General features: G+C 37.1%; 3 protein-coding genes and 1 pseudogene across 14 annotated transcripts; 3 read left to right on the top strand and 1 right to left on the bottom strand.

The window, feature by feature from the left end:
* Window positions 1-1995: 1995 nt before the first annotated feature.
* LOC103318581 (ATP binding microtubule motor family protein) lies at window positions 1996-7355 on the bottom strand. 8 transcript variants are annotated; one of them, XM_089041056.1, is made up of 17 exons: window positions 7230-7355; window positions 6438-6588; window positions 6179-6281; window positions 5880-5923; window positions 5718-5747; window positions 5500-5622; window positions 5375-5400; window positions 5157-5238; window positions 4630-4671; window positions 4517-4550; window positions 4314-4389; window positions 4019-4238; window positions 3846-3937; window positions 3440-3557; window positions 3178-3357; window positions 2878-3018; window positions 1998-2324 (listed from the first exon to the last, which is right to left on the bottom strand). In XM_089041056.1, exons 2-17 carry the CDS (start codon window positions 6549-6551, stop codon window positions 2163-2165), a joined length of 1587 nt encoding a protein of 528 aa, XP_088897182.1. In that variant the 5' UTR covers window positions 6552-6588; window positions 7230-7355; the 3' UTR covers window positions 1998-2162. The 8 variants fall into 8 exon arrangements, with proteins under 8 accessions (XP_088897202.1, XP_088897182.1, XP_088897173.1 ...); XM_089041047.1 differs by lacking the exon at window positions 7230-7355 and adding an exon at window positions 7085-7220; XM_089041042.1 differs by lacking the exon at window positions 7230-7355 and adding an exon at window positions 7012-7061.
* LOC148921207 (S-adenosyl-L-methionine-dependent methyltransferases superfamily protein) lies at window positions 7249-10202 on the top strand. 2 transcript variants are annotated; one of them, XM_089041082.1, is made up of 10 exons: window positions 7249-7427; window positions 7610-7679; window positions 7792-7920; window positions 8020-8083; window positions 8169-8256; window positions 8483-8567; window positions 8849-8905; window positions 9248-9361; window positions 9462-9532; window positions 9647-10202. In XM_089041082.1, the coding sequence occupies exons 1-10, from the start codon at window positions 7327-7329 to the stop codon at window positions 10086-10088; spliced, it is 1221 nt and encodes a 406-aa protein (XP_088897208.1). In that variant the 5' UTR covers window positions 7249-7326; the 3' UTR covers window positions 10089-10202. The 2 variants fall into 2 exon arrangements, with proteins under 2 accessions (XP_088897208.1, XP_088897211.1); XM_089041085.1 differs by having other exon boundaries at window positions 7357-7427; window positions 7775-7920.
* Window positions 10203-10873: 671 nt separating this feature from the next.
* LOC103318580 (branched-chain-amino-acid aminotransferase-like protein 1) lies at window positions 10874-17808 on the top strand. Of its 3 annotated transcripts, none has more exons than XM_016792349.2 (20): window positions 10874-11326; window positions 11507-11605; window positions 11963-12034; window positions 12555-12647; window positions 12827-12964; window positions 13161-13219; window positions 13351-13453; window positions 13884-14072; window positions 14188-14288; window positions 14727-14781; window positions 14876-14962; window positions 15069-15120; window positions 15323-15408; window positions 15638-15691; window positions 15929-16012; window positions 16416-16487; window positions 16625-16705; window positions 16841-16876; window positions 17189-17333; window positions 17531-17808. In XM_016792349.2, the coding sequence occupies exons 1-19, from the start codon at window positions 11225-11227 to the stop codon at window positions 17315-17317; spliced, it is 1692 nt and encodes a 563-aa protein (XP_016647835.2). In that variant the 5' UTR covers window positions 10874-11224; the 3' UTR covers window positions 17318-17333; window positions 17531-17808. The 3 variants fall into 3 exon arrangements, with proteins under 3 accessions (XP_016647835.2, XP_088897161.1, XP_088897157.1); XM_089041035.1 differs by having other exon boundaries at window positions 12531-12647; XM_089041031.1 differs by having other exon boundaries at window positions 12522-12647.
* A 1035-nt stretch (window positions 17809-18843) lies between these two features.
* Window positions 18844-20055, top strand: LOC103344678 (vacuolar iron transporter homolog 4 pseudogene; annotated as a pseudogene). Its single transcript, XR_016121889.1, has one exon. The product of XR_016121889.1 is annotated as a vacuolar iron transporter homolog 4 pseudogene (transcript).
* Window positions 20056-20727: the final 672 nt, after the last annotated feature.

Below are 20727 nucleotides of genomic sequence, written 5' to 3'. Positions count from 1 at the left end.
GACATGGTGAAAGTTTGCTTTGAGTCTTGGAAAGGCTGAATGAAGCCAAAAAGCAAAGTTTATTTGTTCAATTACTGTTTTACCCTTCGATTGTTGAACACACTTGATGCCCAAGTTTAGCCAAAAGTATATTTACGACTACAAAAGTAGAAAACCTAACAAGTACATAAGACAAAGATAGCTGTAGTTTCCGTTGTGTTGAATATTATTTTAATCCCATCTTAGGAATTGTAGAAAAAATTGACGGAAGTCTATAAGCTAAAACATGAAGCACCATAGAGCAAACAAGGATTTCAAATTTACTTGTGATACGAATCTTAGAATTTTACTTATATTTTTTTTGATAAAGTGATATTCTAAATTACTTTAATATATGAGAACAGAGATCGAATTCGAGAGTAAAAAGTCGAACACACGATCTTATCCAATTAGTATTACTCGAGTCTACAAGGGCCTGCTTATAGTTTTTTTTTAATTTTTTTCAAACTACAAAATATGAGCTCTCTATATGCATGGTTTAGTATTTTAATATTTACATACTTAGAAATTGGTGCACATTTTAAAATTTTATTGCACACATGCTTGTATTCATTCACGATTTAATATTGATTTCCGATGGGGCATGTGATGAGTGAGGATGAGAATGAACTCACTGAGAAGATCTATGAGCAGACGACCATCAGAAAACCTCCCAGATGATGATGGAGGTTTGAAGTAGGTTTGTCCATAAGGCAGTGGAAGTTGCCAGCCACGCCCAGCAGTCATCTCACCTGTGTCTGAGTTTGAATCACCAAAGTTGAAAACTGCAGGATAGTTGAATTTAATTGACTTTCCGACAGGTAAAAAAATCGCAAGTAAGATGACAATTATTTGGAGAACGGAATTCTTGGTAGCCATGGATGAAAGCTTAATCTTCACAGAATCACGAGAGAGAGAGAGAGAGAGAGAGAGAGAGAGAGAGAGAGAATTAGCTGCAAATTTTATTGATCTATTGAACACTGACAAAAAGTTAAGCAATAAACAAGCATATATAAGTTTACCCTCTATTTGTAACAGGTGACCTAACCGCTAATGCATCATCACTTTTTGGGGTAAATCCAGCTGACATCAGGATTCAGGTTTAGGAGCCAAGGCGAGGGCGGAATCAGGAATTTTTTAATAAGTGGTTTAACTAAAAAATTTAGCTTAAAATCTAATAGGTTTTTTTAAACAAAAAAAGGGAAGCAAAAATCAAAACTGTAGCTTACATGTTTATGATCTACACGTGGATGCTAGTCATTGGTTTAAAATAACAGAAAACAAAATTAAAAAAGCCTAAGAGAATCACATATGATGGGCCATTTAGATTTTTTTCTTCAAAACCAGTCAAACAATATGGGTAGAATATTTTCAAATATATTTATATCTCCAAAAGGAGGTATATATAATACAAGGTTGTAATCTTAGTAGGGTTATACAAGGAAATAAGATAAAATCTTAATTACACTATCTGTACAAAAAGGAAAGAAATAGAGTCCTAATAGACTAGGAAATAAATAGAGTCCTAATAGACTAGGAAATAAATCTCCTAAATAATCAGGATCTTGCTAACAAAAACTCCCCAAAAGGAAGCAGACTTCTTGTTGTTGGCCAATATAGATATAGGTTTTTCCTTCAAAAGCTACCTAGGCTACAGTCCACCTTAGTCGTGGCTGTGGTTCCGTCCTTGGAGCCGAGTTTCCTTTTCTTTCTATTTTTCTATTTTATTTATTTTTAATTTATTTATAAGTTTTGGTGAAATGCCAAATTTCCTTTTCTTACTCAAAGAAAAAAGTTTGCTTTGAGGTTTCAAAAGGTTGAATGATTTCATAAAAGTAGAGTTTTATTTGTTCAATTAACATTTTACCCTTTAACTATTCATTATCAGATACCTTAATTAGTTGAAGAGAAAGTATATCCACAACTAATGTACTTATAAAATGTACATCTACAACCATAGATCCCAACAAACACCATCTTATATTGGCTTAAGCTGTAAGCGTCTATTCTGCTTAGTGTATACAATTTGAAGGGGCATATTCGGGATTGCAGAAAATTACTTCTTAAAGCAAGAAATACACGAAGATGAAGCACCGGAGAGCAAGCAAGGACTCAAAATTTTCCTTAGACGAATCTTGGCTTTTTCATACGCTTGCACGTCCACACCACACGTCTAACAAAACTTTCCATTTTTTTGGGGTTCGATTATAGAAAGTCTGCCAATTACTGTATTTCAGTTTCCTGTCACTAGTGATTTCAGCGAACGATTTCCACGTAGACCAATATTTAAAGAAGTTGGGTTTCTTCTGGCCAAAAAGAAGAAATGGGGCTTTTTATCCGAAACACCTCCATTTCAAACCCAAAAGCAAAGAAACAGCACATTTGAAATAGTCAAAGCTCAACTAGACATAAAACTATTAAAGCCCAAATAGTAGAGTCAAGACCAACCCAGATATCTCCTTTTCCGTTAGCCCAAATAGGAGTCAATGTCAAACCTCTCATAGCATTGACCAAACAAAAAAAAGCCCCCTGGCCAAAGATCAAAGACATGGGATATTTGATGGGCACAAACTCCTCTAGCAAAAAATTAATATAGCTAAGCTAGGACGTGTTAAAAATCACAAATTTTACTCAGTTTAAGATAAATTCGTGGAACTAGGCCTCATGTGCGTGTGCCAAGCTAGAAAGCATGTAAAGCAACCCACAACAAGAAGCTTAACTCTCTCCAAATAAGGTGGAATTCAAATTCTGGCACAAACTGTACAAAATGGATGTAAGGGCTCTTGCTGTGCTTGAGAATATGAGCAATGTTCAATTGACCTCACAATTCAACAACTTGATAGAGGAGAGTGACCTCACCCAAGACACAAAGGATCTGAGAATTCCTGGTAGTTTATGCACAAGACTTGAAGTATTATTATCTCCAGCCTCTTTGCCTGCTGCATGAGATCTTTCAGCAGCTGCTAATCTCTCCTTCAGACCCTTATTCTCTCTCTTAAGCTGTAACAGCATAAAATCGGCGATAAAACTCGTTCTTAAGACAAGTATATGAGGTTGCCAACATTCTCACTACAAAGTAAAGTGGTGTTCAAGACAACTTATTGGACTAGATCAGATTGTTTATCAATAAGGTTCAGCTAATTCAGTGGTAACGTGTACCTCATCGACAGTGGATGCAAGTTCTTCCACTGCTTGCTGCAATGAGACAATCGTCTGTGAAGTGACATCCTCAAATGCTGAATCCAACTCTTCAGATGAACAAGGATCAAACAAAATGCCATTCAATGTGAACAACTCCTCAAGTAACTTCACATCTTCAGCATCAAATCTCTCCTTCAACTATGTGTATGCACGGAGGTTGTGTTAGAAGAACTATAATAAAAGTTCACATTGACAATTTTACAAGAGAATTATATCTAACCTTGTCAAGGATTATCTCGCATGACTCATGTTTAATTGGAGATGATGCAGGTCCCTGTTTTTCAGCACATTTATCTTCATTACACTTGACACGTGGTGACATCTTGATATGCTTTGCCCTGGCAAAATGTCATATCCAAAATGGAAGTAAGATTAAAAGTCAATTCAAAAAATTTCTTTATGAGTCCTAATTCGTAATTAATCGAATTGATTTTCTTTTTCTATAGAAGAACTAGATGCTCAATATATCTTATGCAATAATGAAAGTTTTGCTCTTGGGGAAGTTGTAACAAAGAGAATACATCCTTATTGTGTGCTCAATCAAGCTATATTAGGGACTGAGGGCAAGAGGATAAGAAAACAAAATACTGAATGGCGTGCATTATAGGTTTTTGAATAATATATACCTCATCCCAAAGCGAAGAGTGGAGAGACTCTCCAATGCATTTGAAGGGCTTGGTGAGCAACAACACAATAATGCAGTGCGGGAGTTTCCTCCCTGCAAGATGAGGACCAGTAGATCTTCAATACAAATAACTGATAATACTATGGTGAAAATGACCAAAGGGAGGAAACTGACCAGTGAATCTTGTAAAATCCGAGTAAGCTTGGAATCACGAAACGGAATGTGGTTCGCTTTGCCTGGTGAACCACATGTAAGAGCATTTATCACATTACCAAGGACTGAGAGGGACTTGTTGATGGTCTTGGCTTCTTCAAGAACTTTTCCCTCAGCTCCAGTTTTCTCTACTTTCTCGGATCCAGCCAAGTCGACAAGAATTAATTTGCCAGTTTTCAACCTATCCACAGATTCAAAATGTTCAAGATCATAAAGCCAAAGACTTAGACACCAATATAAAATACAGAAATTTTACCTGTCATCTCTCTTTACTTCTTGGTGAACTGTGAATATGTAAATACAATGGCTTCTGCTGCTGGCCATGTTCATTTCTATGTCTGTATTAAGTTTTGAACACGATAATAGAAAGTGGATAACATTCCCATCCAAAAAAGAATGCTGCTATTATACTATGCAATTAAGAAACAACCAGAACTGAAAAAGAAAAGCAAAGGACACGGGTCTCCCCCACAGCTCTGTTAGCTATGCCACTCTGCATTATAAACATCACTGTTAAAATGTAAACCATAAACTATAAACTGACAGAGATTTCTGAAGTAAGTTTATCTTACAGATAGGCTTTGTAATGCTTCTGCAGGATCTGACACAGAGATCTGGAAGAAGGGAAAATTACAAGCTGTTTCTCAGTCCTAAGGCAATTCACGACATATATTGCAGAAATATTAAATGTCTAAATCCTACACAACCAGGATTCAATCTGTAGTCATCTCAGTTTTCTTGGTGTCAAAAGGATTTGAGCAAGCAAAACATTAAAATTTGAAACATGACTGGATTGATTGAAACTTTTTTCACTTCTAGGACAAACCCCATTACCCAAGACTAAGATTTAAAGTGGACAGATTGAACATTAGAAGCCTCAGTAGCTCTTGTGTGTGCACATGCATGTTAGTAGAAATGAACCAGTGAAGTTGGTAATCAAGCCTATTGCATTGCTGCCAACAAACGTTGCCAGCTTGTATAGGTGTATAATTTAGCATATAGTATCATGATAACCTATATGAAAATAGCCTCTATAATTACTCCTATTGATATCATGGGCATACAATTATGCACATATTTCTTCAAAAGCTAGGGATACCTCTGTTACTCCATTCAACAATATCCCCTGCGATTTACTCTCCTTAATCTGTATGTTGTCTTTTGATAAATCAAAAAGGTCCCTGAGTAAGAAGTGTAGTTAACACTAACTGAAACTGTAGTTATTAGAACCTTCCCAGAGTTCCACCATATTCAGCTTACTTTATACCCCAAAGAGAATGTATTTGAGTCAACTTGAGTCATTCCACTTCTACATACCTTACTTTTTCCATGTATATCTCTACCTGAAAGAGAAACAAACAGATACAGAAAATGACATCAGTAGAGACATTGCAACTTGCAACGTGTGTTTATAACCCCTAAAGGTAAGCGTATCTTAATACCATTGACAATTTGATTGAGTGCTTCCTTGTTCCTCCAGAAGATTTAATGCAATCAAACAGTCCCTCAACTATTCTTGGAAGTAATCCTCTTTTCTGCTCATCACATACCAGTATGCTAGCCCCCTGCACCAAATATGCAAACATTACTAGGCGTGAGTTTAATTAATTCAATATCTATTAACAATCATCTCAAGAATACTGTGATACCCCTGCCTCACCTCCATGCTATATGTCTTCCCAGCTCCAGTCTGTCATTGGTTACAAAAGGTTTGTAAGTTAGAACCAACAAAAAAACTAAGACATGCAATTACTAGACAGAAAGTGAACACATACATACAGGCAACCACCATACGGAGAAAAGTAAGACAACGATATCCTACCTGCCCATAAGTGATTATCGTCCCATTGATTGCGTCCACAGCATCTGTATCATGGTCACCGAACATAAATAGAACAAAGAGCACAGCATAACTGAGTTGGATATACATCAAATCAATACTCCAAACTAGATTGTCCCAATTAGTAAACCCTTTAGTAGTTTGGCTGCTACGAAAACCTAAGAAAAGAGATGGGGAGTACTCTCTTGCTTCTTCTTTTTTTCTTTCTCTTTTTAGGAATTAAGTAGAGAATCCACAATGTATCCATTAATATAAGAGCTAACAATCCACAATATTTTTACCTTTCACAATAGGCCAAGCTAGAAATTCATAAACTTGAGCTTGCTCGGATTTCTCGTAGAACACCTTATCAAAGCTAAATGTAAATTCTTCATCCTTCTCATCCTAGCGTACAACAATTCAAATCTTTTAACATTTATTTCTCAAACACACAACGTATTGACCAAACAAAAATAGCAGAGTTAATTTTAAGAAATTGAGGAATACATGGATGCATGAGCTCAGAAATGGAAAATGTTCCATGGATGGAAAGAAAAGAACCTTGAAGAGGAAAGTTTCAGCGTCTATGCATCGAATGCAGACTGTATCGCCGTGATCTCTTCTCTCTTTGGAGCTCAAAGGTCTGAAACGAGCACAAATTGTCATACTCGACATTGTCTGGCCGTGCTAAAAAGCTAAATTTGATCCAAACCTGCAAAAAAATCAAACACAAAAAGAGCGTCGGTTCTTATATTAGAAAGACAAACTCATATGACTGTTTGGCTGACGATAAATTATAAGAAAATCAGATTTCTAATACAAGATTGATGCTATTTGGTTGCTCAATATCTGGAGAAGTCTTAAAAATTGAGCTGAACTGTTGTGTTAGAATCAGCCTAGAATGTGAAAATACGTTCGAAATTCAAATGATGTCGATTCATTTTCTCAGCAGCCAAACAGCTAACAGAGTCGACCTCAAGCATTCGTGAATAGTGAGCTTCGAAATCTGTTTGGCTACTGAGAATTCAAAGAGAAAAATAGAAATCGAAGAAATAAAGGTAGCGAATCTCAGATTTTTCTGCAGTTTCCTACATTTTCTAGGCAACCAAACAATCAAGAGAGATCGAGAGAGTACTTTGGGTTTTACGCGCGAAAAATGAAAGTTGAAAAGAGTGCAAAACAAACTTCAAGAGGTAGCGTTAGGTTACCGGCTTTTATTATAGCTTCGCACCCCAACCCAATATGTGACAGAGCGACGCGTCGTTTTTTAAACATGGCGAGACTGACTAACGCATCATGTTGTCGTTGGCTACAAAAAAATCACTTAAGAAACGGCGTCGTCTTCCTGATTACCTTGTAAAATAAAACCTTTGCAGCCATGGCGGTGTGTCCCCAGCCTACTGGACATTGCTAAAACCCTAGAAAACTTTTCAACGGCAAAGGGACAGCCATGGCCGACCAGGAGCTCCACCCATCAATCCCTTCATGTCTCCACTTGCTCTCTGCTCTCCTCTCTATGGAGCCCACCGACTCTCTTATCGCCTTGGCCCGGTAACTTCCCCGGCGCACGTTAGCACAAAGCCGCTTACTTTAAACCTATTCATCCAATGAGAAATGCAATTGAACAACTTCTTGAGTTTTACACGGTGGTCGGCGCATTTTAGAGTCTGATGGCGCAAGTTAGCAAGTTCACCTTCTTCTTTGATAATGGTTTGTATTTGTGAATTGTGTAGGGTATGCGGTGGAGGGTTGGTTACTGAGGAAGTGCAGAGGTTTGTTTGGGACCATTGCATAGCCAAAGATGTAAACTTTTTATGGCCTCTGCTTATGCACAGTTCACTTAAATGCAATCTCTATCGGTTTTGGTATTTTTTTCTCAAGTATGAAGTTTGGTTCAGTTGAATGGTAAATGCAGGCTGGCAAGTTGCATGCGCCTTATCTGAAGAAGTTTCTGAAGAAGCTCATTGCTGAAGTTGAGCTGAACCAGGGTGATGTGCTGGATGAGCTATACGAACAGTATGCTCATTTCATGGCTTCTTTGAAGGTACTATAGCTAATTAAGGAACAGCTGTTTGATGAAATTGTTTGATTTAAGCTAATTACTTGTTTTAAATTGGAATTAACAAGCTGTTTTGTTGATTAGGACAGTGATTTTGAAAAAGGAAATGCAAGGGTCTTCAAATGCATTTCATTTCTTTTTCCTGATGGTAATGGTTTTAATTCATGTGATGTTGGTGTGTGGAGTTTCTTATTCTTGATTAGCATATTGTTTTAACGACTTGGTACCTCTAGGTTGTTCTAAACTTCCGAGTTGTCCCAAGTCGAGGAAACTGATGGCACCCCTGCAATGTTCACTCAACATGCTTGAAGGAGATACAGGGTATATTTCACTGTTGATATCTACTAAACCAGATTGTTGATTCCTTTGTCTGCATAGAGAGGCAATTTCCTTGTTTTTTTGATACCTTTTCTAGTTGTACAGCATACAACAATTTGACAGGCTATAGCGTTTTACATGTTTGATTAATCACTTCATTTTGTTTTTACTAAGAGTTACTGGTATGAAGTATGCTAATTTAAATTAGTATTGGCTTTTTTTAATGTAGGTGCTCGGTTTGGCCATCAAGTCTTTTTTTATCGGAATGTATACTTTCTTTTCCAGAATTATTTTCTAATAAGTCATGCTTTGAGGTAAGTTATATGTTCAAGCATCTATCCAATCTAGTTGGACATAGATGTTATTGGTTACAAGAATGTAGCCATGTAAGCCAAGAGTTGGCCGACTTTTCTTTTACCTTGTACAACTGATGTCTGTAAAAATCACTAGTTCTTACTGTGCTGGTTACTACGTTTTCGTTTCTTGTAATGCACTTTTCTTTATCTTTCCATGTATCTTTATTCACGTGGATGCCACTATTATGGCCGATATTCATTTCACACTTTTGTTTTATTTACGATGAACTAAACAATAGGTTGGCTCGGGCGTTGGTTTGGTTGGCATCTGTCTTGCCCATGTGAAAGCATCCAAGGTATTATCCAAAATTCACAAGTAATGTAATACCGTCTCCCTTTACAATATCATTGGATCAAACTGAAATTGATTTTACTTCAATCAGTAGAAGGTCTTGGAGAATTTGTGTTCTTTTACCACAAGTATGTGAATTGTTATAACCGGATGAAACACGCTCGTAGCTGACATTTGTTTCTGTGTTAGGGTTGAGGGTGATTTAACCATGCTTTGTGTAGTTTTGTAACTTTCAATTTTTAATGCATGCACACAAAGAGAGACATATGTATCACTAATTTCAATCAGGCAAATGGTGTCTGTATTCAGATTGTGGATCACTTTATAAAGTTTGTATTTGATATAGGTGATACTAAGTGATGGTGACCTGTCAACTTTAGCAAACATGAAGGTCAATCTGGGACTGAACCACTTCAGCGTTGAAACTGATATGTCAGAAACTACTGAAGATCCAAATATGGTAACTGACAATATTTTACTCTAGTTGGTAAAGAAATGAATGACGGTGCATTAGAATTGCATGACTTGCAATACCATTTATAATAATCTTACAATCTCAGGTTAAATGCCTTCATATGCCCTGGGAATCTGTCTCAGAAAGTGAGCTTCAGAACCTCAAGCCAGACATAATGTGAGTATATGAGATAAAGTTAGTTTGTGAACAGACACTGCAGTTTTATCCAATCTGTTTTTCAGTCTTATGAAGCTTGAAAGCTATTCTAATTTCCTTTCTCTTGTTCAACAGTTTGGGTGCAGATGTAATATATGACCCCGTATGCCTCCCTCATCTTGTTCGAATACTTGCCTTTCTACTAAACCCTAAGAAATTGTATCCTGAGAAGGGGAGTGGTAATCACCTAGGCCTTTCATTGGAAAGTAAATGTACTGATGTTAAGGTCAATGGAACTCATCAAGGGAGTGCTGGTAATGGTGATAAATTCCAAGCTTTTCTACCCAAAAGAACAGAAAACGGTGCCACAAATGCTGGATTGAAGAAAGGCTCAATGGCTTTTATCGCTACTGTGATCCGCAAGATTGAGACATTCGATAAATTCTGTGCTTTGTTAGACTCGGCTAACCTTACCATCAAAGACCTAACTGATTCACTTAGGCCTTTCAATTTGCTTCCCTACATGCACTCATATGATCGAACTGGTGTACGACTATTTGCCATCTCATGCAAATAGGCTTTGTGCAATTCTCACTCTTTAAAGTTGTAAGATTTGTTAGACTTGTAAGGTACTTCTAAAGCTGTATGATTTTTTTCTTCTTCGCACACAAATTGGGATGAGCATTGGTGAGCTGCCTTCTTTCTTGTGGGAATTCCACAACTACACAAAATTCAAAACCATACACATCCAGAGATCAAGATTTTACCAATTGTGAATCGTCTTTACTTTGATTTCAAGTTTCAATAGAACAGGTGTAAAGGACTTTAGTTAAAAAGAAAGCAAACTGATCTCTACACGAAAATGTACACAAAGGGTGACCACAAAAATAAGACTCCAAACCAAAGCCCCACCGAACGGCTCATCCACCGCATTATCGTGCTGCTTTTTTGTTTTGTTCTGTTTTGATGAAACAGCAGCAATGAAGGAAGGCACCATATGGGTCCTTAATTTGATAGCCAGTCTTGTCACTACACGAGTCCTCCAATATTCCCATGTGTGGTGGTGGTGACAGCCCCTTCACTTTACACAGTAGTTGATGACAGTTGACAGTTGACAGTTGACAGTTGTTACCATGAAATTGCAAATGCATAACATGTCATGTCATGGTAAAAAGTTTCCTGCACACATTAAACTTGTCCTATTTTCTCTTACTTCATCAACTCTTTTTACACATCCATAAAAAATATCAGCAACTTTAACGCTAGCATAATGTGAAGGGTCATTTTTGGATTGGTCAAAATCCCAAAGGACACCCATTTCTTTTACTTTTATTACGACACCGGAAAACATGATCGTATCGTATAACAATTGTCTATCTCTAGGCCAAAAGAGATTAACTTTTCTCTTTTGGGGTCAAGGAAGAAGGAAATTTCAAAATGGTTTAGTTTAATATCAGAAAAATAGTAAATATTATTTGTTAAATCTCACTGGACCAGATTCACTGCAGATAAACATTGAGATTGATGCAAGAGCTGACTTTCGTGTCTGTTCTTGTGACAATAACGAGGTAGACCCGGAGCAATCCAAGTTATCCAAATCATTCAGTTTTCAGTTGCAGAGCTGTCAGCTATACATGCATTCAGCTCCCAGTCTCTAAACAAAACTCAATCAATCTCACTAAAGGTTGTAAATTTCAATCCAAGCCCATCACCATGAATGAGCTGAAGAACCAAGCAGAGGTTGAAGTGGAGGCGATTCATTTGTGGGCTACTCCAAGATCACTGAGTACCAGCCTCATGTACTCTTTTGCTCAGGTGCCACTCCATTTTCTTTAATATTCTTTTCTGGGTTCTGTAAGAAAGTGCAAAACTAAAGATTCTTTTTTTTTTCTTCACCAAATTCTAACAAGCCTTTTATCAGAACTTTTGGTTTGGGGAAACTTAATGAACTAAACAGTATTGATTTCCAGAGCTTCTTTGTTGTTTTGGTTTCAGAGGGATGACATAGAAGTGCTTGATGAACCCCTCTATGCAACTTTCCTTCGGGTGACGGGTTTTGATAGGCCCTACAGGGAGGAGGTTCTGTCCAAAATGGTATGTCAGTGAAAATTTCCATCTCTTCATCTTTACAAGTTTACTTTTCAGGCTGATTTGGAAAATCAGCTTTGCTAGGAGGATCTCTATTGATTTTCTTTTCATAAAGATGAGCTTTACATATTTTTCTCTGAGACACAGGTTTTTATGCTTTGGTTTATTTCAAAGTTTTGCGCTTGGCAAACTTTGCTATATTGCATAGGTTGTATAATTGGTTTTACTACTGTTATTATACGAGCACGCTTGCCTTATACAAATGTTATGTTTCAAATTGTAGACTTCACAATTTGTTTTTATCATCTATGATTCTCTTTATCCTCACTCTTCACTTTGAATGTTTTGTGTCAATTGTATCAGGAACCTGATGGAAATAAAGTTGTAAAAGATATCATTCTTGGTCCAGGAAGAAATAAGTATCGCCTCTGTAAGGTGATAAACAATACCCTCCCTGGTTGAGCAAAGTAATGTCTGTGTTCATAAATATTGAGTTTAGCTTTCTCCTTTCAAAGTTATGTTGTGAATTCTTTTCCCCCTAGCTATTAAGTCCACAGCATACCAATGGCTAATAAGACTGTAAATACTTGTCTAAAAATATATCACTCGCAGTAAAGGTCAATTAATTTCAGGTTTAAGAATTATGCCCAAAAGAAATATAGATGAAAAGAGGCAACCGGTTGACAAAGTAACTAGCAAGAGCAAGAATACTATCTGGCTATCAAATGTTTGATAAACTAATACAAAAACTCCCTTCAGATTTTTGCAGTTTTCCCATCGGCCGTTTTACAAGATGAGGACCCTAGAAACTGAAATTGATCACCAATTCCTTTATTATATTATGAGAATTTTGCTATTAAATGGATCAGAGCTCAGAACTTGCTTTTTATGCGTTGGTGGCTTTGCTAATTGTGTTTTATAGTACTATCAGTATTTTTTTAAAATTGATCTCCAGCATATGGCCAAGCAACGTGTGCCTGGTTTACCAATTGATTTAATGAAGACAGGAAAGCACGTCATTTTGACCCGGAATCCCCTTGATATCTTGGTAAGAGTCTACTTTCATAAACAGATTGAAATCTCTTTCGTGGTCTTGGTAATTTAACCTGCTTCTGGCAAATATTGGCATGTTTAATAATTCACTATATCTTTAAATATTTTGTGCTTAGACTATGCTTCAGATCACTTGCTTTAAGTTACTGACTTCTTTGTTGGATGTTTTGTCAGCCATCCTTTGACAAGGTTGTGCCTCCATCGCTTCTTGAGTTAGGTTTGGCAGATCTGGTCTCAATATACAGTGAGCTCTCTGAACTGGGGAGACCCCCTCCTGTTATTGATGCAGCAGAGCTTCAAGTAGATCCTGAGGTGTTTGAGAGCTTTTTTAAATGTTGACAATCGTTAATTGTACAAATTGTCGATTTATCTTCTGTAATTGTTATTAAGTTTTCATATCCAGTTGTCTGCCATTGTTCAGTGGTTTTTCTATAATCTCTTCTGGAGAACTTTCTCAATCTTCTATCTTTTTTATCTTTATTTTCACCTCATCTTGTTGATAATGCAGGCTACATTACGTGGTCTTTGTGAAGAGTTGGATATCCCTTTTCAGTCCACAATGCTTAAGTATGCAAAAGCTATTCCATTTGAAATTGAAAATGTTTTAGTCTAGTTTCTTTAGACAAATGTGGATTTTTCAAGTCTATTTTTTTTTTTTTTTTTGGTGCATGATAAGTTTCCAATGAAATTTTTTTCAGATGGGAGGCTGGTCCAAAGCCAATAGATGGTGTTTGGGCCCCATGGTGGTATGAAACAGTGCACAAATCAACAGGATTTCAACCACCAAGAAAGTATCCCATGGTATGCTACTTGTGCATTACGTAACGTTAGAGTTGAAACCTTAAAGAGTTGTATGTTTAATCAAAGAATTAGTCTTTTTTTTTCTTGAACTGATGTTCATTCTCAGCTTTGTTATGTGTCTGGATCATAAGCAATCAAAGTTTGGTTTCTGTGTCAAAACGTGCTCAACTCTAATTTAAATGCTAGAAATTGATCACCAGCTTGGAAACAAGGGACACAAAGATTATCTGAAAATAGAGATAGTTAGGTTATATAACAAGTACTCCTGAATTTGGTTAAATATCTCTTTCTTAGTCATAAATTTGTGCCTTTTAAACCTTATTCTTGTCTTTTCTCACAAAATTTTGTATCATGAGATTGATAATGACAACTGAACTTATGACGTGACAGAATGTTTCGTTTGAGCTAATGCTCCATGTGTGTTTTTCAGCCATTCCCTATGTCTCTGTATGATGTACTTGAGCAAAGTCTACCTTTCTACAACTTTCTTAGGCGCCATGTGAAGCAGACATCGTGCCTTCTTAAGTCTCCTTTGCCTGAACCCGATCTTCCAGTTCCAGAAAATGAGAAGCTACTTGCATGGGTTGGTGATGAGATTGTACCACGCGAGAGTGCAAAGGTACTTGTACATGGGTCACTTGATGATCTCCACTGGACAGAATCATCCCTCCAATCTTTTGTTTCAATGCTTAGCCATCTAAGGATATTTATTTCTATCCTGTAACCTGTCTAAGGTTTCTGTGTTCGATTCGGTTGTCCAAGGCGGTGATTCAGTTTGGGAGGGTCTTCGAGTTTACAATGGCAAGATATTTAAGCTTGATGAACATTTAGATAGGTAAGTAGAAGAAAGGTTAAAGTTTCAACAAGATTGATGCTTGGTGACTATAGATTAATTGGAAAATTTATGATTGAATATTCTGGTATAATATGTTGATGATACTTAATTTCCCTGGAAAGATTTGATCTGTAATATTGAATCTTTGATAAACATGTTGATTTCAAGAAGACATCGTATTGCTTGCCAAGAGAGAGTAACAAGTATTTAAACAAGGATTATTTAGTTGTTTAATTCATTTATTAGCCTTTATTCTCCAAATTTGTCATTGCTAAAGATATTAGGAGCAGACCTTTTTTTACTGTCCTGTATGTTATGAAACTGTGATTTCTATAAGCTCCTATAAAATTTATGAATTACCCAATTTCCTATTTTACTATTATTATTTTATTCTTTTATTAGCAGTCCCTAATGTAAACTTTATTTTGATATCTACAGGTTATTTGACTCAGCAAAGGCTTTGGCATTCAACAATGTTCCTACTCGTGAAGGGGTAAAGAGTTTTTCAATTCATTGTATTGGATCTTATGCAAGGAGATCTTTTCTTCAGTAGCTTTTGCCTATAGTTCTGTATCTCATCATTGCAGGTTAAGGAAGCCATCTTTAGTACTCTTATTCGAAATGGAATGTTTGACAATTCACACATCCGATTAAGTCTGACGCGTGGGAAAAAGGTACTGCCCTGCCATGCCAAGTTTTAGATTGAAATTCTTTTAAGTGTAGTTGTTCAGTGCAGTCTTTATTCTTCTAGTAGTGATTAGTATCGTTCATCTTCTTCAGGTTACTTCTGGCATGAGCCCAGCATTCAATCTTTATGGATGCACCTTAATTGGTAAAACAAAATTCTTAATCCTCTGCCCTGACATGCAAATGTTTATATTCTGTTTGAAATGCATGTTCTGAGGTTGCTATGTGGACACGGAAACCTAATTGTGCTGGATGTAATATACTAATTGCTTTATTGACTGCTTAACGCACTAGTGAAACAATTGGTCTTTCTTATGCTGCACTTGCTATTTCTTTTAAACATGCAGTCCTTGCTGAATGGAAACCCCCTGTCTACGACAATGCAAGTGGTATTACTCTTGTTACAGCTACCACTCGTCGTAATTCACCAAATGTAAGCTTTAGGGAGTAGTGGTAAACCAACAAACTTGATCAATTATTATGTATATTTAATGAAGAAAAATTATGAAAATTTGAACAGTAAAATGCTGTAAAACCTAAATTAGTCAGTAGAGAGCAATCAGATTAATTCATATTCCGTTGTACCAGAAGGCCTGATTTGATTGATTTCTCCTATTTCAGTCCATTGACTTTTATTTTTGTTTTCCTTTTGTTTTTACCAGAATTTGGATTCAAAGATTCACCACAATAACCTACTCAACAATATACTTGCAAAGGTTTGTTCTATTCACATAATCAAATATCTCTTTAACTATGCAGATTTGGTTTTAAGTTAACTACTGGACGAGTTAATGGTCTGTTAGTGTGAAATAATCTGTTTTCTTTTTGCAAGTCTTTGCTTAAAATAGCACCCTTTAACCATAAAACTTTGTGCGGTCTATTTTGTACTCAGGCCCATTTTAAATTTTTTATAATGCACATACTCATGTTATGGAACTCTGCTAATAGTGCAGATAGAAGGCAATAATGCAAATGCCGCTGATGCAATCATGCTCGACAAGGATGGTTATGTGTCCGAAACAAATGCTACGAACATTGTAAGCCTGTGCTTTTACTTGTCAGGTTTTAGTGCTGTATGAAAACTTGGTAGTTAGGTTCCATTTGTCATATGTAGTTTTTCATTGTTCTTTTCCAAATTTCTATTGAGAAAGTGTCGAAATCCTCCATGCAAACTATCATGAATTGAATGTTAGATCGCTGGATCAACTTACAATCTGGCATAGGGACTATTACTATTGTAATGGACACAAAATTTCGATCCCTCCTCCTTGAGTAATCAATGGCATATAAAATATTGATATTGTATTATTGTGTCCTAGCAATTACCTATGGGTAACATTTCCTTTGAAATCTTTTCATTAAAGGAAATCAGTTCCTTCCGGTCCATGTAACTTATATGACATCCGCACTGTAAATAAACTCCTGTGTTTGATTTCACAGTTTTTGGTGAAGAAAGGCCGTGTTTTGACACCTCATGCTGATTACTGCCTTCCTGGTGTGACTCGAGCAACTGTAAGTTGTGTAGATTTCCCTCCTATTATGACAACTGTTATCAAACTTTATGAATTGAACTTACATTTGTGCAATGACTGGTGAAGAATACTTTGCACTTGGTCTTCCAATGACTTACTTATTTTTCGAGATTTCAGGTTATGGACCTTGTGGTGAAGGAGGAGTTGGTCTTAGAGGAGAGAAGGATCAGCCTATCAGAGTTCCATACTGCTGATGAGGTTTTCTTACATAAATATATATAGATGGTCACATAATTTGTATATATTTATGAACTCCTATTTCCACATGTTTATTTCCAACATGGTCTTCCTTCTATGGACAATAGGCTTACAACTATAATGGATGCCCTGCAGGTATGGACAACAGGAACAATGGGAGAACTCAGTCCGGTGAGTGCCTTATGGACATTGTAATCTCAGTTGCATGCTACCTGCGTATACAATTTGGTTCATTTCTAAATCTTGTAAACGTTATAGCCTGTATTTGACAAAACACATTTGCTCAACAAGTTAAATAATGGAATTCTTGCTAAGATGAACAACCATCTGCTACAGTTTGAAGTTTGATATGACTAATTATGAGAGGAGGTCCATAAAACCTGTCCAACCAGGTTGTAATTATGCCAGCTTCCGCTCATCAACGCTGTAATCTTTCCCTCTTCATAAGAACCAATACTTAGTCAATGGGATTTTGTTTTCCAGGTTGTGAAGATTGACGGCCGTCTAGTTGGAGATGGAAAAGTGGGGCCTGTGACTCGAATACTGCAGAATGCTTACAAGGAGCTGACAGAAGCATCGGGGGTGCCCATACCAACCTATCATGATACCTGATAATTTGCTTCCCAAGGTGAGAGTGTCTCACTTTTTGTTCACCCGTCAACTTTTATGACACTCAAAACAATGCAAACTTAAACAGTTCTTCTGAGTTGAAGATTAAGAAAACTTTTAGCGGATATTTTGATCCAAAATTATGCTTACTACTTTCATTTCTTCATTGTCTGCACAACTTAACCACTAAATACGATCACGGTTCATGAATGGCAGGTTGTAGCCAACTGGCAGTGGATGAATGAATCTCATGGACCCATGATGCATAGATGGAAGAGCTTCTCTCACAGATACGAATAAAAGTACCAAATGTTGTTGGTTCAGATGTGTAGAGAGCGCCATTGATTTTTCATTTTTTATTTTTTATCTTTCCCATTTTAGGAAGATCCTGGGAACTATTAAAATGTAATTTTATATTGTGTTAGTAATATTACTACGACTGGTTGTATACTACCATTATATCGCAATAAATAAATAAATTCTTTTGCCGTTCATCATATAATGATCTGGTGGTCTTCCAAACGACCCAAAATCTCTTTCTTTTTTTGATACAACCGATATTAGAGGAGGGGAGAATCTAACTTATGACCTCAGGTGCCGGGATAATTGCCTTTAACCACTTGAGCTACAAGCTCCTTTTTCTGCTCCATCATATAAATTATAATGTTGTGGTGTTTCAAGTCAGAGGCTTCGTGCCCTGAAATAATCTCTTCTAAACTTTGCCAACTCTTTCAAATGATCGAAAATGTCTTTCAGACTGGAATTGTGACATATTTACATGCAATGCAAGGGAAGTCGCATAACAGTAATTAACGAAAAACAAAATTGTTCAAAAAAAAAAAAATACGTTCCACTTTGCATATGCACGAAACTTGAAGTGCAGCTCATGCTTTGCAAACAAATTATGCAGAGCAGAACTTACGTTACGAAATCTTCATTCATACACGGAAAATATATATGATCCTACTACACAGCAACACAACCTAAATCACTTCTCTTTCTCAAAAGGGTTTTGCTTTTCATGTTGTATCGCTGTGTATCCTTAATTAGTGGGTTAATTAAAAACTAAACATCATTATAAGTACTGGTGTTGCTTTTTAATCAGTGGAAAGTTTTAAAAAGGAATTGGTCAAGCTGTCCAAGATGGATAGAGATCATACAGAAAGAATGAAGTGTGCATCTTTTATTCATTGAACTATAATAATCAAGGGCCACAAGCTTTCGTGTGGAATGCACCCTCCACTCAATTGATTATTCAAATTTCTTACTAAAATCTACAAAAGCTAGATATAATTTTTTTGGGGAGGACAAAATCATACGTTCTTTAATCGGAACTCTGCTGGTGGCCTTTGTGCGCAATCCACACTTCATACACTTTTCTGCATTTTAACAATTTTATAGTACTTAAGCCACCACCACCACCATAACAAGCTCACACTAACCCGTCAATTTGAGATACAATTCGGAATTTTCCTTGGTAGGTATCGGGAAGAAATTGGAATGTAATAATATCGATTAGACACATTTATACAGATACAGAAAGAAAAAAAAAAAAAAGGTTCTCTATACGCATGCAACCACTAGAGATTCAAGTGTTTGAGCTCAAAAATAAAAAATGGCATATTTTAGTTAGCCATTAATTTTGATTAAGTAAATCAAAAGCAGCCCTTGATTATGGTTAGTGCCTTCCATCAACATGTGCACTAAGTTAACCACTCCATAATTTTATAAACCTTGTCTATAAATACCCCATAACAGGGCGTGTGTCCTCCACAAGCAATCAATATTCAAATCCCCTTGCTTCTTTTTCATACTAATTTGCTTCACTTAAAACTTCCTAAATGGCTGCCCAAGGAGCTCTTGAACAAGCTTCCACGAACCATATTGAGATTCCAGTTTATGGAAATGTTGCCGATCAGCCAAGACAACAATCCCAGAGGCCTGAAGATGAAGAAGATGAGGCTTTTGACTACTCCCAGAGGACACAATGGCTTCGAGCCGCGGTGTTGGGAGCCAATGATGGGCTGGTCTCGGTTGCATCACTGATGATGGGCGTGGGAGCTGTGAAGCAAGACGTGAAAGCCATGCTGCTTGCAGGGTTTGCAGGGCTGGTGGCCGGGGCTTGCAGCATGGCGATAGGAGAGTTTGTCTCTGTGTACACTCAGTACGACATAGAGGTGTCTCAAATGAAAAGAGATGAGATGAGAACAAATGGTGCTGCTACGGAGAATGCACAAGAGGCAAAGAAGAAGAAGCTGCTGCTGCCAAATCCTGCACAGGCAGCTATGGCTTCAGCCATTGCATTTTCGATAGGTGCCGTGGTGCCTTTGCTAGGAGCTGCATTTATAAGTGAGCACAAGGTGAGGCTAGCCGTTGTGGTGGTCTTGGCAAGCGTGGCGTTGGTTGTGTTCGGAGGAGTAGGAGCCAGGCTGGGAAGGACATCGATGATGAAATCTTGTGCCAGAGTTCTCGTTGGAGGATGGATGGCTATGGCTATTACTTTCGGACTCACCAAGTTAATTGGGTCTAGTGGTCTGGAAATGTGATCAAATTTTATGCCTTTGTTGTCATTGTGTTCTTATATCTTCTTGTCATTTTCCCTTTTGATGATGTTGCTGGTGGTGTGATTGCAGCTGCATAGAGGCAGAATGTAAAATTTTAGTGTGATAGTACGAACTTGTGTTCGTCGAATAATGTTGGTGCCCTTATAATTAATCTACACAACTATATTTGGGTTGGTACATGCGCTTGTACTCGCTGATCGAGAGTCACTATATGCATGACACACGTGTTCGGCACATGACACGTGATGGGTGCACAGTTATACAAACAAATTTATAAATAAACTCAATCCTAGAGATGTATGCACCCAGGACATGTAAGTTTTTCTCCTAACATAGAGGAGAGGACGGTTAGTTGTCGGCTCACTGATGTTCAGTTGCAAAATGCATATGCCACTTTCGAAACAGCACTTCCCTGTCTCTCATGATTCCAGACGCAATGAACACGAGAGTTCGAAATCCTAAGCACCATCTCTCTCTCTCTCTCTCTCTCTCTCTCTGCATCGCATGCATACAAGACTAAAGAAATCACTGTACACATTACCCAACTCTTCAGACCAACTCTCAGTTAATTTCTAGTTTTGACCCCCAACAAACCTAACTTTCCTTCCCCAAGACTCCAACCCACTAGTATTACAACACTTTCAAAACGAAACCGTATGATGCCAAATTGTCTTATCATCCATACTTTTTACAGGAGAAAAACTTCGATAGTTTGCATCCATCCAATTGTACAAGAAAAAACATCACCACTTTGAAAGCCACTAACCACAACCCATCTTCGTTAAAACAACCCTAATTATTATGCAGGTTGCATTCCATGGCAGAAATATAAGAACGATAATGGATTTA

Source organism: Prunus mume, linkage group LG1 (genome assembly GCF_029339155.1).
Source record: "Prunus mume cultivar Tortuosa linkage group LG1, ASM2933915v1, whole genome shotgun sequence".
NCBI classification, from domain to species: domain Eukaryota; kingdom Viridiplantae; phylum Streptophyta; class Magnoliopsida; order Rosales; family Rosaceae; genus Prunus; species Prunus mume.
Note: the sequence above shows the minus strand (reverse complement) of the source record. Positions and strands in the feature narration are given on the sequence as shown.

Coding starts and splice junctions, on each gene's coding strand:
- LOC103318581 (XM_089041056.1), bottom strand. CDS start 6,551: ATGTCGAGTATGACAATTTGTGCTCGTTTCAGACCTTTGAGCTCCAAA. Junction 6,282..6,437: donor CTGAAACTTTCCTCTTCAAG/GTTCTTTTCTTT, acceptor GTTGTACGCTAG/GATGAGAAGGATGAAGAATT. Junction 4,239..4,313: donor GAAGTAAAGAGAGATGACAG/GTAAAATTTCTG, acceptor ATCTGTGGATAG/GTTGAAAACTGGCAAATTAA.
- LOC148921207 (XM_089041082.1), top strand. CDS start 7,327: ATGGCCGACCAGGAGCTCCACCCATCAATCCCTTCATGTCTCCACTTG. Junction 7,680..7,791: donor ACCATTGCATAGCCAAAGAT/GTAAACTTTTTA, acceptor TGGTAAATGCAG/GCTGGCAAGTTGCATGCGCC. Junction 8,257..8,482: donor ATGCTTGAAGGAGATACAGG/GTATATTTCACT, acceptor TTTTTAATGTAG/GTGCTCGGTTTGGCCATCAA.
- LOC103318580 (XM_089041031.1), top strand. CDS start 11,225: ATGAATGAGCTGAAGAACCAAGCAGAGGTTGAAGTGGAGGCGATTCAT. Junction 13,220..13,350: donor TTTCAGTCCACAATGCTTAA/GTATGCAAAAGC, acceptor AATTTTTTTCAG/ATGGGAGGCTGGTCCAAAGC. Junction 16,877..17,188: donor CAATGGGAGAACTCAGTCCG/GTGAGTGCCTTA, acceptor TTTGTTTTCCAG/GTTGTGAAGATTGACGGCCG.